The following is an 18,125-nucleotide window of genomic DNA, read 5'->3' as shown; positions in this document are numbered from 1 at the left end:
GAAGCATCAATCTCAACAGTTTTGGACTCTCCATCTTGGTAAGATCCCACACGGCAGTAATACTTGCAAATCACTTTTCAGTGTTCTAAAATCCTTAACACTTGTATGTGTTCAGATTCAGTTTGTTTAAACTGTAATCAAATCTAGAGCACATGGTGTCCATATACATGACAAGTGGAATATATATGTACAGGACAGCATAGTATTACTAATGGTAGTTATCTTTTCCTTCAAATTGCACCCCATCATACAGCTGTCTGTGACACGTAGCTAGTATATATGGACACTGTGGCACGAGGTTATCTTAATGCTGCTCTCTGATACAGTCAGCTATACTAGTACAACTGTGGGACTGGTGTAGAGGGAATAATGAGATGTTATCTCTGGTCCAAGGACAGTCCTGATTCTGAAGGGTAACTCTAGTTCTGTTACTGAACTTCAGCTGCCCACTGAGCAATTTCAGCTGTAGTGTCAGCTACAGCTAAAGGCTTGTAGCAAGACTTGTCGTCGAATGCTTTCACATGATAGGTATAAATTTATTGCAACCAATATCTTGAATTACTCTTAAACTTTTCACTTATTCTATGGCTGTAGAGTTGATATGTTTGTGTAGCAAGTGCTGGCAAGCTCTCCTTGGAGGACAACATTCAGGTGTGAGTTTCTGAAAGCAGAAAACTTTAGGTGGGCTGTTCTGTGTGGCCTCCAGATGGCACTAGTGACCTTTAGCTTTAGCGATTTGGATTTTTCCCATACCCTGGATTTGCAGGAACCTGGAGCTACTGGATTCTGGCTTCGTCTTAGCTTTTTTTGCCTTTCATTTAACAATGCGAGTTAAGTGCCAGGAGAGACCCCTTTATTGCCTCAGTGTAATGGTTTGGTTTAAAGCTGGGACAAAACTTTAGCTGTGTGGGGAGGGGGGAATGCTTTAACCTTTCTGAGTGGAAGCTGGGTTTTATTCTTTAATTAAGAAAAAAACCCCACACTACTTAAGAGTGGAAGCAATTTGTAGCAGAGAACTGAGAGGTAAGATCAAGGCCTCGAATCAAAGGTGGCATTGAAGCTATCTAAGCGGAAACCCACCAGCAGAACAACGGAATCTGTTTTCAGGACCTCTGCTAGTGCTTATGGTGCACTATGGTGACTTCCATGTTTTAAGTTTGCTTTCTGAAGGTAGGTGGTCTCTGAAGTGTAGTCAGGGTGACCCCTTCTGCGTTGTTCTCTTCGTTTTCTTTGTCGCTTTTTCTTAGCCTGTCTGAAAGGTAATGTTCCCCTCCAATGTTACGCTTTGTGTATTCCAAGTAGAAGAGGAACCTGACTGTTTCAGTAAAGTTGGTGACCACTTCCAGAAAAGGAGTGCTAATGGGAAACTGTAAGATGTAAATGATCTTACACAGACTGGTATAATACACATTTGTGATGAGACTAAATACCTCCTTAGGCCTAGTTTTGCTTGGCACAGCTAGACTTGTCATGACATGATCTAGAGTGGAATTTGAGGCTTCAGCACTGAGGAGAAGAAAGGGATTATGGATCCAGCATGGGTAACTTGCATTTCACTTTCCATGTGGAAGAGGGAAGAAAAAGTTTCCTTTAAAGGAGATATGAAGGGTATGTACCTAAAGGTGTGTAACAAAGCCTTCAGCTATCGTTGCTTGATTTGTGCCAGAAGTACTGAGTAACTGGTTTGCCCTAGCCGAAGTAGTCTCTATTGTTCAATGCAATTTTTCAGGAAGATATTGACCCAAAAGCTTTTTTTTGTTTAACCCCTAAAATAATATTGAGTAGAACTTAGGAAGTGCTGATGTTGAGTAGGTTCCTTTTACAGCAATTTCCAGCCCACTCCCCGTGGAATAACCTGTATTTAGTAGGGATGGGCCTTAGGTCAGCAGAGTCATGTATTGGACTTCTGGAGCAGGGCCCCCGGAAAGAAGTTGGAAGAAGAGCAGGGGCCCCAAATGAAATTTATTCAGAAAAAGAATGGGGACCTGTAATAAAGTTGGAAGGAGAGCAGGGTCTGAAAATTATTTGGAAAAACTGTGGACCCTGAAATGATGTCGGAAAAACTGTGGGTCCCAGAATGAAATCAGAAGAAGCCCAGGGCCACTAAATTTATTTGGAAAAAGAATGGGGGCCCTGAATTTGTTTCAAAAGAGAGCAGGGACCTGGAAAGAAGTCGGAAAGAGATCAGGCCCCAGAATTAAACAGTAAAAAGTGCAGTTCTATGAAGTTTATTTAGAAAAAGACCCGGGCCGCGAAATGAAATCAGGGAAGAAGAGCAGGGCCCTGGAAATGAAGTTGGAAGAAGAGCGGGGCCCCCTCAAAAAAATGGGAAAGGAGGGGGCCCTGAAATGCAATCATCCTCTAAAAGATTGTAAGATTTCTCAAGAGTTTGTTCTAATCTCAGATTAACACCTAGAACACTTACAATTGTTGAAGTTTTCCTACTTTCCACTCTTACTGTAAGGCCTGTTCCTATGACCTTAGTGTCTCCTGAAATAACCTGTAAATTTCTGTTGAAGCAAGACATTGTTGCATGCAAGTCTTTTGTGTTTCCTGGAGAGAACAAGTGTGGTGGGTGAGTAGCCTTCTTACTACAGGGGAAGAAAGGTACAGTGAAGTATAGTATGAAAAGCTGTAGAACTGTGGAGTACTGAAGGTAACTAACTGGTATTTCAGTGCTAGTAACATTTTTCCATCCCAAGCAAGTGCAAGACACAGTGTAAGGGGTGTGGGCCACTCTGGTGACAGATAACAACTACAAGACTGGCAATAGCCAGCATCCAGAGGCTATTGATAGAGATTCTAGAAATAACTTGGATTTTCCATTTGGAGACTTGCACTTAGCATGGGGCTAGTAAGGCTGTCAAACCAGCTCTTGGAGAATGCATTAAGCTGGCATTTGATTTGACTGTTTAAAGCCTGTTTTTTTTGTGGTGGTCAATTTGTGTCATTTAATGTTTTGTATTTTTCTTGATGCATTGCTGAACTGGCCCATGGTATCCCTTAAGAGGATAGCATCCTAGTAGAAGAGAAAGTTTATGTACTGAGAGCTCTAGAACACATTGAAATCCCTTCTGAATAGCAGTTCCCATGGCAATCTGGGCATCAAGCTCAGAGCACTTAATTATTAAGGACAATCTCTATAGAAGGAAGCTAATGCAAGCGTTTGCAAGGTAAAGAAATGCTGTCATTTAAAAGTATTGTCTACATCTGCCAGGGGTTCATATCTTCATATTTCTGAATATATGCATAATTAAAAAATCAGCTGCTAAGCATGGTGAACCTAATTGCCCTCTGCTTCAAAGTATTGAGGGAGCCATGACATGAAATAGCTTGCTGCTTGTTCTCAGTATCTTCCAGGGTCTGGCTGAAAGTGTATTACCAAGAAATGCTTTCAGTATGCTGTCAATAAATAGTTGTTAAGGTGGAGATAAAATAATAATAAAGAACAAAATACATGATAGAGCTGTTGTCACTATTTTCAGAACAGAAGTGCTAAATCCAGGAACCTTACAGTTAAACTGAAAAGAAATTAAAATACTTTAAGCTGTGGAAATATGTGGAAACAGGATCCAAACTTCCAAACTCTTCTTTTGCCAGCTGTTCTGACTTCATGTCGTTAAAGCTCAGAAAAACATGGTGCAAAATATTTTTCACTTTTTTTTAACCTTGCTGCTTAGAGTTAATTACATCATGGAGGCTTGTTGGCTTGGGTCCCCCCCTGCTCCCACCTGTGTATTTAAGGATAGGTTTAATCTGATGAGCATCTTCATGGATTTGCTGGTATAGTTCTTGTGAAGAGAGATATATATCTATCAAAATGGCTACCAAGTGAGGGCAGCACTGGCTTTGTTTTCACTGAGAAATTAGATTTATTTTTTTTTTTCCTGGTAGCTCCTTCTAAAGGAAGAATTTTTATCTTTGTGTAACTTGTTAGATGTCTTTGTATAGTTCACCTTTTATCAAGTATGGAAGCTAATAGGGGATGGATGGAGAGAGATGACTATTAATAAAGCAAAGTGGGGATGCATTCTTTTATGGATTAGCTTTGTTGCACGGCCAGATGCTCTAAATTCCCCTTCCTCTCTCCCTCTTCCATTTTTCTTGAGCACTGCCTCCCTCTTCCTGCTTTGAGGCTTCACCCAAATCTACTCTCCTTTTCTTGCAACTATCCCTGCTTTCCTTGGTACTTACTTTCCCTCTTGCCAGGGCTGCTTCAGATATCATATGTCCAGCTTCCCCTTTACCCTTTCTTACTCCCCTCTGCCTCTTGAGACATTGGCGTCTTAAGCTACTGTGGTATAGGAGGATGGTCAGAGTGAAGAAGGTGTTTTTTCTCTCTTTTTTTTTTTTTTTTTTGTTTGGTTTGGTTTTTTGAACTGGAACATGCTTGCTGTTATGAGCTGTGGTGGTATGCAGCGGCTTATACTGATCATTCTGCCAACCAGATGCCCTGGATTCTGCCCTCTATCTTTTGTTTTATTTATTTTTTCCAAAGTCTGAGGCATAAAATATATGTTGAAACAGGAGTTGATTACATGCAGAATATGAAAATGATTGCAGTTGGACTAGATGATTGTTGTAGGTCCCTTCCAACTGGAACTATTCTATTACATTATATTTAATTTGATGGCATGTCCTTGTCTGGATGTAGGATTTTGCAGATGTCACCACGAATAGCATTATGCTCTGCTTAATGTTTGATTTTTATTTTTTTTTAAAGTTGTTTTGTGACCTGCTCCTAAAATGGAGTCACTGCTCTCTTTCTGTCCTGACTCTGCATCTTAATGCTCTCCTTTGTTATGTCTGACAGAGGGTGTACCTGCATCAGGTTGAAAGTTAATTGGTATCTTTCTGTATTTGCTCAAGTGGCTGTTCAGTCAGATCTGTGAAGTGATCTGACTTGCCTGTGGCTACATAATTTGTGGAGCATATCAAGTAGAGTGGCTGGAGTGTGCAACTGAGCAGGTAATGAGCTTTCAGCTGCCGTGCGTCCTTCGATCCTCAAAGGCTGATCGTGCAACTAAGAGAGGTGTGCTATTGATAAGAGGTGTGCTATTGATAAGAGGTGTGCTATTGATAAGATTACTGTTTAATGTGCTTCAGTGCAATTTTGTGCTGTATTCCTGTGCTTATTCAGGGGCTCATGGTGTCCACTGTATTGTGTCACCGCGAGCATTTCTGTACCCATGCAGTGATCTGATCTGATTTGATGAGTAGCTTAGCAAAAAAGACAGTTTTAGATGGCTTGCTGAACCGGACAGACACTCTTGTGCTGGTATTGTGCAGGTAAAATTAAAGTGGATAGCTGAGGAAAGAGAGTGTGGATAGCTTAAGTCTGTGTTGCCACTGGAGGGAGGCAGGGGGTGTGTGTGTGATCCTATCAATATACAACTTTGTAGCTGATCAGGGAGCTGATCTACCTTTGTCCGTCTGCACCCTTTTTCCTTTCACATCCTGTTCCCTCTGTCTCCCCCTCAACACAAAACAAAACAAATCCCTCAAACACCTGCAGACCAAAGTCCTGATCTATTTTTCGGTTAGATCAATTCTTTGATTCGTTTCAACACAAGCATCTGTGATGGAAATGCATGGCTAAGGGAGTGGTGATGGGGTACTTGGTTACAGTTCAGGTAATGCCTTTTAATTAGGAGGTTACCCGTAATAAACAGGCTGATTTAACTGTGGTATTGTTGGCCATAATGGGGCTCATACAGAGACTAGATAAGCTTGTAGTAGTGTCTTGGTCCTGATCGCCATCTTTGCTGCAGTCCCTTTCCTTGTACACAGCTAGGTGATGTCTTTGAGATCTAGAAGGACTGTGTAGTCCCTGAGAGTGACAGCACCTTGGAACAGATGCTGCCTTGGACAAATTGGTCTGGCCTGCAGGTTGTACCTGGCTTCCTGGATGTGCCTTGAGAAAGAGGATTGGCAGTTGTAGGCTGTGTGGTGATAGAAATCTGTTCCCACCCTCAGCCTTTCCTAAGGCATCCTTGGAGTACACAAGAACTGAGCTGTCCTTGTATGAGACTTCAGGAAATACTGACTGTGGTATGCATATGTAGTATACTTGCTCTGAATGTGTACATTTCCAAGGACAGTGGATCTCTTCATGGAGGTCCTGTTGTGGAATTGAAGGGACTGTGACACTAACTGTGTAAGGCAAAGTGGCCTGTTTGTCCAGAATGCCTGAGGGTTGGCCAGAATGCCACAAATCTAAGCAGTTGAGAAAAAATGTGCCTAGTATGGTGTGCACACTACTAGGCTGTGAAAACTCCCAGGAGGACAAATGGAGCTCCCTGCTCTAAAACACTGAAAAAGACTAAATGCACCTGGATGAGGCCCTTGAGAATAATTTGTATTGTTTGTGAGGAGAGGTTGCGTTTGATGACGTCTAATTTACTTGCATTCTCTCTGTAGCTCTTGTTTGAGTTGTCCATGTATTAAGTCATATTTAGCAACTGTGTCACTTGTTCAAGAAATACTGTGAATCACTTGTTCAAGAAATACTGTGAATCTTTATCCCTCTTTGCAGGTTTGCAACAGTGAGGTATGATCAGGCATCCAAGAACATTAAAAACCAGTTCATGCATCTGACCAACTACAGTGTCAACAAGAAGAGTGGAGATTACGTCAGGTACTTGGCTGGAAAATGGAACTTGATCTCTAGAGGTTGGGTAAATTTACCTAAGTTGATCTAAGGCTGGTCCAAGTCCATAGAGGTAGACCAGGGATGTCAACTTGTTTCTTTCGATTGTTTTTAGCTGTGATGATCCTGAAGTAGAGGATTATGGAAACAAGTGGAGCATGAGTGCAATGCTGAGGTACTTAAAACAAGAGGGGAAAGATACTGCAGGTCAGTACAGATCTTGTTTTTTTATTTCTGTGTTGGATCTTAATCATCTCACCAGTGCGAATCTTAAGAAGTCAGGGAAGAGCCCCAGTGAGTCCCATTTAGCACCAGAGCAGTGTGGAGGGAAGCATTGTTCCTTACAGCTTACTCACTAGAGCTGTGCATTTATTCTCTGTCCCCAGAGATGAGGCCTGCCCCTTCCCTTTTGCAAATAATATTCTGAGACTTTCTCAGGGCATGTTTCTTAATATTTTTACCTACATTTCCCATTTCTTAAGGTCATTCCATTCGTTCTAAAAGCTTCCCTCCCTCTACTGCTCCCATGGCCTGTTCAGTCTGATGAGTGACCAGCCTCTGGAGAACTGTGCCAGTTTGAGTGACTCTTGGATGTGGTGTCATCTTTCCATGGCTCAGGTTTTTGCTGGGTGTTTTCATTTCAGTCTGTGTTTCATATAAAACAGCTCCCTCTTCCACACCTTTGCCAGGTCTGCTGGGAGTAAATGCATCTGCAGAGCAGAATCCAGGTAGATCCTTTAAGGGATAAATTACCTGTGATACTGAGGCATCAATAACACTACTGATAGCAGCTATGCCCATATTGCAAATATTGCCAGGGAACACTTAGGTGTTGGAGGAACGAGTTTGAATCTGGCTTTCAGGTGGAAGTAGACTTTTTCCCTATCATATGCGTGCATGGCTTGCACCATATGTTTTCCATAAGCTGTGTACATATAGTTATTTATATTGATAGATTTCCACACCCCACCTCAACCTAAAGTATAAAACATGCAGTCTTAATTATTAGTAACCTGATGAGTAATGCAATTTCTCTAACTCTGTTATAAGGCTTCTTGCACCTTTCTCTGATGCATCTGGTTCTGGTCATAGGGAGGCAGAATGCTGTCTGGAAACTGCTGGCCTTGTCTGGGCTGGCAAGATTTTTGTGCTCTGGGATGTTTGTGCACTTAAATATTCCCATGCTGTGTTGCATCCACTTAGTCGTCTTCTGTCACAGAAGTTCATATCTGAATTTATTTGCATGCTTCTCTCTAATTATTCAAGTCCCTGCATGCCATCATCTGAACAGGAGAAATAGTAATTGTAGGCCTAAATCAAACTCTAGTCGAGTGGTTTGTACTAGATGTTCTTTGGGACAGGAATTGCCAAATGTCTGTGTGGGTTTTCTGGAGGTCTTGTGTGTTTGCTTGTGCTTCCTTTGAGGGGTGGGGAAGGCTGTTCTATCATCCCTACCAAGTTTTCGGACTAGGATTCTGGTGTTTGTTCACTACCTCCTCCCCTCGGTTTTCTATTGCTTGTCCTTGAAAACAGAAACTAAGTGTGGTGTTATTTCTATTGCATGACTCATCGCAAGCCCAATGTAGAATCCAGGTCTACATCTAATGTGCATCTTTTCTTGTCTTTTGCTCCCTCTGTCAGCTCAGATTCCTGTTCTTGAGCTCTGTTTACAGGCTCATACAGGAGCTGGAGAGAGATTCCTTACTGAAACTGCAGATTATCTGTAGGTCAGCAGGACTGGGAGCTGTCACCAGTCATACCAGTTTGAAATGATTTGTGAATCATGCTATAGGAACAGCTGCTTTAGAGGAAGGTGCAACATCTCAAGACAGTTATCTCATAAAAGTCAACAAGAAAAATTTTTATGTCTCAGTGGCTATGGCTTATTCTCTGTAGTTTATAGGCTTATCTCACTAACCCACTCTTGTTTAATCCTTCCTAATACTGAGTGGGCGGTGATCAGACTCCAGCTGACTTGTGCTGATATACTTGCCACATGTTTCTGCTTACTTGCACTGTACATATGCTCACTTTTATCATTCTCATTTGTGAGTATTTTTGCACTAAGATACCTACCCATTTATCTATATACTTATGCTTGCATGGATTTCCAAACATCATTGCTTTGTCATCTGTAGGCTCTCACGTGCTTTGATTCACAAAGGTATCTGTCCATATGCATATTCTCATGCTTTCCTAGGTATTGCGTGCTACTTCTCAATCTACTTCTTTTTTTTTTTTTTTTTTTTTTCCTTCTCCACTCCTTGCAGCACTGATGGCCAACGTGGAGGACCTGATTATCAAGACTGTAGTTTCTGCTGAGCTGGCCATTGCCACAGCTTGCAAAACTTTTCTGTCACATCGTGGCAGCTGCTTTGGTAAGGCACTGGGGGGGGCATCTTTGTTGATTGGCTGTTGAGTACTGTTTGAAACTTCCAACTTTCTAAATCTACAGAGCAATGTTCATTCCCTGTTGCAAGGAGGCCAGATACTGTTTGTTTTTCTCAGTATAGGCATGTGTGAGGGCAGGGGACATTGAATCAAAGTTGCCCCTGTGCAATTCATTAGAATCTCATACTAGAAAATGGGATGATCAAAAGGGACTTGAAAGGGAACTGGGGAACTGCTGGAAAGTTACTGACCCACTAGTGCCCTTGCAAAGGATGGCTGTGGATGATTAAACATCCCTTTATAGCATGTAATATTTTCTATTGAGCCATCTAGCCCAATGTAGTTCTGAATTATTGTCCTACATGCATCTGAGGACTGTGAAGGAATGTGTAATGCAGTGCCTGGAATGAAGGTGGTAGCTTCTGGGCTTGTGCTTGTGTGAGAGTACCGCATGGTGGCGTCAAAGCCTATTTCTGGCAGAAGCTGGATGCAGAGCTATGTTCTGGCAAAGGGTTTTGAGAACTTGCTGCCAGCAGATGCTGGGATGAGGTCCAGAAAGCAGCGGCTGGTACCACAGTGTGCCTTCTCCTGCTTTCCAGTGGCTGCTTCCCAACCTTCCCTAAAGAGGCCTCCTTCTGCTCTTAGCAGCCCTTTGCTCATGTGGATACACGCACAAAGATGGAGTCTCAGAGCAGGGGAAATGAGTCTAGAATTAGTCTCAGTCAGTGCTTAAATAAAAGACCAAGCTTGGCTTAAGCTATCCTGTGTTTAGGTATTAGGACTTACATTTAAACAAGCTGTGACAGGCAAATCCATTTGTGTGGTTCTTGCGTTGCACTTGGGTATTGACGATTCTGCAGCTTTCAACACTAACGTAAATGCTGTCATCTTTGGATATTCGGGGATGATGAGATAGTCAAGAATCAAGGAGAAGCCATGGCTGATGTGCTGTTTAGTTACCTGCCAAGCTAGCTAACTCTCTGGCCTTAGCTTCTTCTGACTGACTCTGATGCCTGTGTTCAAAGGTAGAGAACCTTGGCACACATGGGGAATTATGAGTTAGATAATAGTTTTAGTGAAGTAGCAGTTTATCAGCTATTCCAGAAATATCAACTGGATTAAAAGAAAAGCACAACACAAAACTTTTCACTGCCTCTTTTTTTTTTTTTTTTTTTGGCTTCTCCCTTTTCCTCCCTCAGTTGTGTCTCTAGATTCCTCTGAGCTGTGTATGTGGAAACTAATGTTCCTCGTGTACTTTCTGCTGGGCCTGGCTCTGAGGTTATCCCACTTCCTGCTGCCTCCCCAGGGCTGCACTAACCACCCTCTCAGATGCTCCCCCACAAATAAACTGTTTTGTTCCATTTATTTCAGTGTAAACATAAATTAAGAGCTTCCCAGGAAAGAGAGCTTAAGTAGGAGCCACACTGCTTCCCTAGGGAGCCTGAGGCATTTCCAGAGCTCAGTACTTTCTGCCACCTTCCCCCACAATTAAGTGGTGGTCCTTGTCCCAAGGATTTGAACTGCCCTTGTCATGTTGTATGGTTCATTCTTCATCCATGTGTCTTGTTCTGACACTCTTTGGTTGTGCCACTTTTAACCCTGTTGTAAAAAAGACAGTTTTTCTAGCTGGAAAATTTTGGAATGGCTGAGTTCATAGCTGTTAACATGAGGGAGAAAACTGAGAATGAAGATTTCAACGCAGCATGCAGAGGCTCCCAAGAGCCTTTTTTTTTCATTCTGGGCTGTGAACAATGAAACTGCATGTGTGTCCTGAGAAAGACTGATAATTTGAAAAATATCTCAGACTTCACAAACCTGAATCTGAGATTCAGTTACAGAGGTAGGCCTTGTTTGGAAAGCTTCTAGAAAAATATGACTAACTTAATGTGTGTTCTACTCTAGTCTTTGTAATGCTGTTCTAGGGAATAGGACTTCAGCACAATTGCCACTTTCTTGCTAAAAATTAAATCACAAGTACTTTGTCTAGGTTGGGTTGCCCTCTTTATTTCTGTAACAGTTTAGCACTGATGTGGTCCTTCATTCCTTTCTCAAGTAAATATTTTTTTTTAATGTAATAGACTTGTTTTCTAGACTTAAGGGAAGAGTCTCGATTCATGGCTTCTTCATATTCTAAAATAAGACTGGTAAGACAGTCTGTATGGTTCCAGCTACCCATGCTTGTCTAGAAAGTGAGAGTGGTAGGTCAGGATGATTCTTTTTCTAGTGTCAAAGCGGAGTGCTGGTGACAACTTGTGGAAAGATTGTAGTGAGTCCCCTTTTGGCCATGTCATGTGAGCTGTTTACTGCATTCTAGTAATAATCAGTTCTCAGAGGACTTGGGATGCTCAGTAGTTTTGTTCCTGTGAAGTACATCACAGAAAGTAGTGTAAGTACTACATAATTGTGTTGCAGCCTTGTTCATGTATTGTTATTAACAATGTAATCTCAAGCCTCTATTTTGTTCTTTATGATTAGCTAATAATTCCTCATGCATAATTAAGCTGCAAGTAAAAATTGTCTTAACCAGTAGCTCCAGAGGAGGGCGTGCTGCAGGACTCTGAACCACTGCACTGCCTGAAGCTGTTCACCAGTGGTGGTGTTGGTTGTTTCTGCAGCATTCTTTAACAGAAACTGGGTTTTGCACTGAATTTGAGGGATGTGACGTCTCAGTGTAGGAGCAGGAGGTATGATAGGGATACATATGCTCAAGCCAATTAAAGACTGCATTGTTTTCCCTCCTGGAGTAAGCACTTCTGGGTAGGCTAGAAAAGGCAGTGAGGCCTGCTTTCAGACTGTTTGAAAAAATCTTTGTGTAGGATGATTTAGTAGGGGATGAGATGAAGGCGACTAGGTGGAGCATATATTTTTGCCAGCATCCAGTGTAGCAGTGTTTTTTGCACTCACTGAAACGTGAGCCTGAAGAAGCAATAGATTTAAGTCCCCTGTTTAAGTCCCAGCTCTGTTCAACCCAGTAATGACACTGTTGAGCTCTTCTGCAATCAAGAAGGCAGGACAGGATAGGATAATAGGCATGTTGATCCCACCAAAGCAGTGAGTTTCTTACTTAGCTGCTCCTGTGTCCTAAGGCTGAGTTGGTCAGGCTTATGCTTCTAATCACGTCTACGTTAAGATGGTATAAAGCAAACAGTAAATTATTGTACTACTTGAGTGGTGCTGACCTGGAGCTAAATGCTTAAAAAAGTCTTCATTGGTATCTAATCACCAGTTCTCAATCATTGATGTTGCTGTTCTTCATGAGCATTTAAATTTCTTAGTAGTAGCAGTTGACCTGTTTGGGGGAATGGTAGCCTTTTATAGCATTGAACAGTGTTGGCCTGCTTCATAATAAATTTTTATGGAACACTAAAAATTTGAGATTCTTAAGAAATTTCTGTGCAGACTTGCTTGACATGAGTATAAGTGAGTCCCTGCTTAGAGACTTAGGTCAGCCATGCAAATAACATACATATATCCTATATCTTTGTATCTATATTTCTGGTTTCATAGATGACATGTCAGGGAAAAGCAGAACAGGTATTCCCTACACTTAACTTTTTTTTGCAAAGCTTAATTGGTTCTATTTTTATACCTTTACTGTCAGACACTGCTTTAAAGCCAGTATGTCAAGATGCCATTTTGAATCTGAAAAAGGTTGTCCTGAGAGTCCTCTGGCTACCATCAGATTCAGGAGCCCTGTACCTTTCAGGACAGGTCTTTTGATGATCAGTGTGCCAAGGTAGGTTTGTAATGTAACTATATCTTCAGAATTTAACAAACTGTCAGCTGAGCCTGAAGGGTAAAACAAGTGCAAGGGACAGGTCTTCTAGTGATAGCTCCTGTAGGAGTAGGGGTCTGTCCCTGCACTGTTTTCCTTACTTGTCAATTCATAGCTCTAAATTGTACCTAGGTGATTGTTGAAAGTCAGGATCCTTGTTGCTGCAGAAGCTTTCTGGTTTCTTTAGGAAGCTGTTCTCAGCTTGGTAGCACAATTTTCTTTCTCGGGGTGCTGGGGCAGACCTAGGAAGAAATAAGTCTTTCAAAAAACAGCCAAAATGACCAGCATTGTCAATTTATTATCAGTGGACTTGTGTCCACTTCCCATAAGGGAAGTTAAGTGATGTCCAAAGGTGGTTATTGGGATGTTAACCTCTTCACTCAGTATGATCTCACACTCTGGGTTGAAGGACTTTCTCCTTCATGGGTGATAACTTATTGACTCTGTAGGATGAGGATTATGAAGGTAGCCCAATTTGCACCAAGACTCCTGTTCTTTGATGTTAGCCTTGAAGGTGGCCTTATTAGCTTTTCTGACTTTAAAGCAGAAGGATGATTCTGAGCCTAGTTTTGGTACAGGTAATGAGCTCAACTGTAATCTTCTCTTCAAAGAAAGTAGTGGTTTATGCAGGAGGGCAACCAAGATGGTGAAAGGTCTCAAGGGCAAGACTTAGGAGGAGCAGCTGAGGTCACTTGGCTTGTTCAGCTTGGAGAAGGCTGAGGGGTAACCTCATTGCAGTCTACAGCTTCCTAAGGGGGGCAGTGGAGGGGTAGGTGTGGATCTTCTCTTTCTGATGACCAGTGATAGGACACAAGGAAATGGAATGAAGCCGTGTTGGGCAAGTTCAGATGGGACATTAGGAAAAGACTCTTCACAGAGAGGGTGGTTGGTCACTGGAACAGGCTCCCCGGGGAAGTGGTCAGGGCACCAGGCCTGTCAGAGTTCAAGGAGAGTCTGGATGATTCTCTTAGCCATATGATTTAGTTTTAGGTAGTCCTGCAAGAAGCAGGGAGTTGGACTTGATGATCCTTATGGGTCCCTTCCAACTCAAGATAGTCTATGATTCTATGTAGGCACCCTGAAATTAATCCACTTTTTATTGGGAATGTGACTAAGTGTCCTCCAGGCTTCAGTAGAAGGAAAAAAAGGTTGAGAAGTAATCTTAAAGTGATGGACTCTCTCTTGTTGCTTATTGTGGAGAAAATGCCCCTCAGCGAGGTAACTATGTATTTGAATGAACTAGTATGACAAACTCTGGCAGGTGCAGGCTGCATCTCGTGAAGTAGACAAGAACATCAACATGTGGAATAATTCTGTCCCCTGTTGCTGGGTCCTTTCCTGTAATAGCACTGAGAGATAAAGCCTTTCTCTATTAAAATAAAGTTCCCTAAAAAAGGGAGTTAAGCTTTATTATTTGGAGTGCAAGGCAAATACCTGCATGAGATTACAGCACCAGTACTTCCCCCAAAGCCTTTGGTGTCCAGAGTCTTCTGTTCTATTGCTTGATGTGACACAGTGTGGCCTTTTGCTTATGAAAGCCTAAACTGTTATGCTGGCCTCTTGTAAAGTAACAGGAATGATTTGGGACCTGACTGTGATAGCCCCCAAGATGTGGATTTGTTCATATCCTCATAGCTGTGAAAATGTGTTCTACCAGATTTGAAGCAGGTACTGTACCGTCACTAGATAAAGTGATAGAGTTCATTGACGGATAAAGCGATGGAGTTCATCTACAAAATATTATGTAGTCTCTGAAGCCTCAAGTTTGGCAATATGTACGACAACGCAGTACGTCCATCACTATACTCTTAGAAGTTTTTCTCCCTTGCACTGACTGGTTGCTCCTTTGGATGAAATTGTAGCACAGTTATCTTTTCTAACTGAAGCTCCTTGATACATGTTGTCTATAAGCATGATCTGCAGGATACCTTTATGTGAAGCACAGAAAAAGTAGGAAGGAAGAAGGGAAGACTTGAATTTCACTGGCACAGGTGTGGTTCCTTTCATTAGGAATGTCTGTAAATATGCTCCTGCTTAAAATGAGATGATTGTTTTTTATTGCAAAAGCAGAAGAGTTGCATACTATGCAGCTCTTTTTTTCAGTGTATATGTGTCCTTTCATAACCTCAGGTTGCCTCCATTCAATTGCAGAATATGTATTTTGCAGTAAAGCTTTTTCTTTTTCCCCAGTGAACAAGCTGAAAACAAAGACCGGAATAACAGTGACCCTCTAGGAACTGAGCTTATTCATTCTATGCAAAATCAGGAAAACATTGCTTGCGCTACCAGGCTGTCACTTGTGACTTAGTTTCTAGACTTACAGAGCACAGCAAATCCTGTCTTTGACAGGATGATAAGCCAAACTTGGAATACGTGGTAGTTTACCAGAACCAAAAAGCTTGAGACCACGTTTCTAGCCTTCCTTCTTAGTCTTAAGTAATGACATTGGCAAAACAAAAGAAATCTCTGGCTGTTAGGCTTTAGTTAGTCTGAAGCTAACCCTTCTCTTGGGAGGATGGGAAACTCGATCAGCAGTGACTTCTCTGTGGGGGTCGGAGGGGAGATGCTGTTCTTGCTCAGTCTTGGCAACAGCTGGTACCTCCTGATATAATTCCAATCTCTTTAGCAAACTGTGAGAGTCAAATGTGGTTTTGTGCGTTGTAGTGGCAAGAGGAGGGGGGGGCAAGGGAAGGCACTGTGGAAACTTGTTATCTTAGTTTCTTCTATTCTTCCCTTAATAACAACAGTGGTGCAAGGTCGGTTGTCATAAACCTACCATTGCCACAGCCTGAGGCATGTGTTTCTCTTTCAGTCATTCTGTTTTCTTTACTCTCTCTATGGAGGGAAATGGCGGTCTTACTTAAGTTGGTAATTGCGGAGGATATACTTCTGATCTTGCTGTGCTCGTGGGACTGTACATCTTTGTGCTGCCTATGTATTTATTTTTACAAATGTAAAACAGTAGAAAGGATACTTCTGTGTTTAATCTAGGTAGTACGTTTTCCAAATGTGGCAGAGTGCCAAGAGGATATGTCTAGGATAATTGAAACCACAGGTAATTTGTCTCCTGTTTGTGCCCTAGTATCCCAGGCAGACATGAGAACCCCTTTGTGCTAAGCCCTGTGGGGGAACCTGTGAGGCTTGATTCTGCTGCCAGAAAATGGATATTGCATAGCTCCTGATGCCCTGAGGTGACAGGGACACCTGTCTAGGCGTTGTAGGTATGACCTAGAATACATGAGACTTGGGGCATTATGGAGCAGCAGTGGAGTCTTCTGAGGAGACCCTAAGGCATTGCAGATGGCATTAGATGTCTGTGTCTAACAGTGGAATGGAGTCAACAGGGATACCCCAAAGAGCTTATTGTCCTAATAAGGCAGACACAAGGGAAAGGAGTGTAAAGCGCCTGCAGCATGATCAGGGCTAGCTAAGGTCAAGAGGTTTCCCATATGTATTTGCAAAAGTGGATGGAGTAAGTAACTGGGTGGGAAAGAGGGAGGTTTAACGAGCAAGTGGTTTGGAAGGGAGAAAAGTGTGGGAGAAGAGGACGAAGTCAGAGGAGCCAAAATACTAGCAAAGGTCCTTTGAGGGGCAGAGGGAGGGAATGGTCAGCAGCAAAAGAAGCAACAGCCTCAGTAGTCAAAACAAAATGCTCTGCTTCCTGACTGGGATTGGGAGGTCGCAGATCAGCAGCTGCCACAGGCCCACTCATTGCTTCTCTGCCTCGTGTGTGAGCTGCCTGTCCACTGGAGTTTGCTATGCCTTTGAGAGTCACAGGTCTTCACCAAACCTGAGACTGTATTTTGAAATAATGTATTAAAATCATCAGAAGTTTCTCCTGGTTAAAATGCTTTGCTAATGTTTACACTTACAATCCCCACCTCCTCCTTTTCCCTCTACTGCAGCCTTTCCCGTCTGGGGAGCAAGAGAGCCAAATGTAGATTCAGCCTCATTTCTTTAGAGTGAACCAACTCCTTAACTCTCTGCTGTTTTGCTTCCCACTTAATGTCTGGCTACACAGTCTAGAAAAGTGAGCAGGCAATACTCACTCTGCTGCCATTTCCTCCTCTTCCAAGTCCCCCCCCCCAGCTCATTAACGTCCCGTTATAAGCTACATGAGCTTTTGCACAGCTGTCTGCATAGGAAGATCTTGTCAAGCAGTCCGGTTCCCTGAAGCCAGCATCAATGTCAGGCAGGCGACGAAAGGCCAAGGCCAGAATTTAAGGAAAGCAGTACGGCAAAGAGATTCTCCTGCTTTCACTCCAGGCGCTAGGGAACTGGTTAATTCCATGGAAATCCTTCTTCTCTGCCAATACCCTGTTCTGTGGTGTTTTGAAAAAAATGTGCATAAGTTGCCCTGATCATTAACTGTATTTCTTAATGCGGGAAGAGGGAATTGCATTAACGCCAACTTCTGATTTACAGCTGTCCTTGTGTAGCATCCTTCTTGCAACTCTTTCCAAACTGGAGAGAACGTGTGTATAGAATGAAATAGTAAAATCAGTCTTGGAATGAGAAGCTGGCTTCAATCTGATCTGTGTAGAGCAGAACACATTTAGCAGATGTAATATGTTATGAATGTTTTAGAAACTAAGGGAAAAAATATCTCTATAGTGGTTTGCTGCAAAATGGCAAGCTGTCAATAAGATAGAGAGTTATGGGAGGTTGTCCATGTAGATGGAGCTGCAGAAGAGATGACTTGTACTCCTGTGGGGATGTTGCAGAAAACTGTACAGGAATAATTGAAAAGAAGCTGGTGCTTGAAAGAAGCAAGTTTTTCTGTAGTGGACTGGAACAATGAATATAGGGATTAAAAAGTGAAAAGGAGAATGAAGTTCTGTTGTTTCCAGGATCCAATGGAAAAAGTAGATTGGACCTGCTCTGCTTGTGTCAATTCTATGTGAAAACAAGTAGTAGAGTTCTGCATGAACTGCAGTTTGTGGACAGCAAAGAGTTTATTTTTCCATATAATACTTTCCTAAGACTCGTTTTCTGCTTCCCTCTTTCCCCCCCAAACAGAATATATTTAATCTTGATTCTGACGAAGTGAAATTTCCCACTTGTGGAATGCTATTATTTGTTCAGCCCTAGAGAGTTCACTGGATTTAACATAAATTGTATAGATAGAAATGACCTGATAGAGACTCGTGTTGGACCTTTCCTGAATGTTTGAAGTGGCAGTAAGGTAAACTTACAGTGTTGTCTGTGTTTTTAGAGCTATATGGTTTTGATGTCCTTATTGATGACACTCTCAAGCCCTGGCTCTTGGAAGTGAACCTATCCCCATCATTGGCCTGGTAAGTGATTCCC

At 42.2% G+C, this 18,125-nt stretch overlaps 1 protein-coding gene across 1 annotated transcript in view; it reads left to right on the top strand.

Annotated features, from left to right (window-relative positions):
* Positions 1 to 18,125, top strand: part of TTLL5 (tubulin tyrosine ligase like 5) — a 130,355-nt gene that overhangs the window by 12,320 nt on the left and 99,910 nt on the right. Inside the window, exons 9-12 of the mRNA XM_086463174.1 lie at positions 6,536 to 6,637; positions 6,765 to 6,856; positions 8,920 to 9,027; positions 18,031 to 18,112. Of these exons, the coding sequence (XP_086319300.1) occupies positions 6,536 to 6,637; positions 6,765 to 6,856; positions 8,920 to 9,027; positions 18,031 to 18,112 (384 nt within the window). The remainder of the gene's footprint in view (positions 1 to 6,535; positions 6,638 to 6,764; positions 6,857 to 8,919; positions 9,028 to 18,030; positions 18,113 to 18,125) is intronic.

Source organism: Leptosomus discolor, chromosome 3, assembly GCF_034619465.1.
Source record: "Leptosomus discolor isolate bLepDis1 chromosome 3, bLepDis1.hap2, whole genome shotgun sequence".
NCBI lineage: Eukaryota > Metazoa > Chordata > Aves > Leptosomiformes > Leptosomidae > Leptosomus > Leptosomus discolor.
Note: the sequence above shows the minus strand (reverse complement) of the source record. Positions and strands in the feature narration are given on the sequence as shown.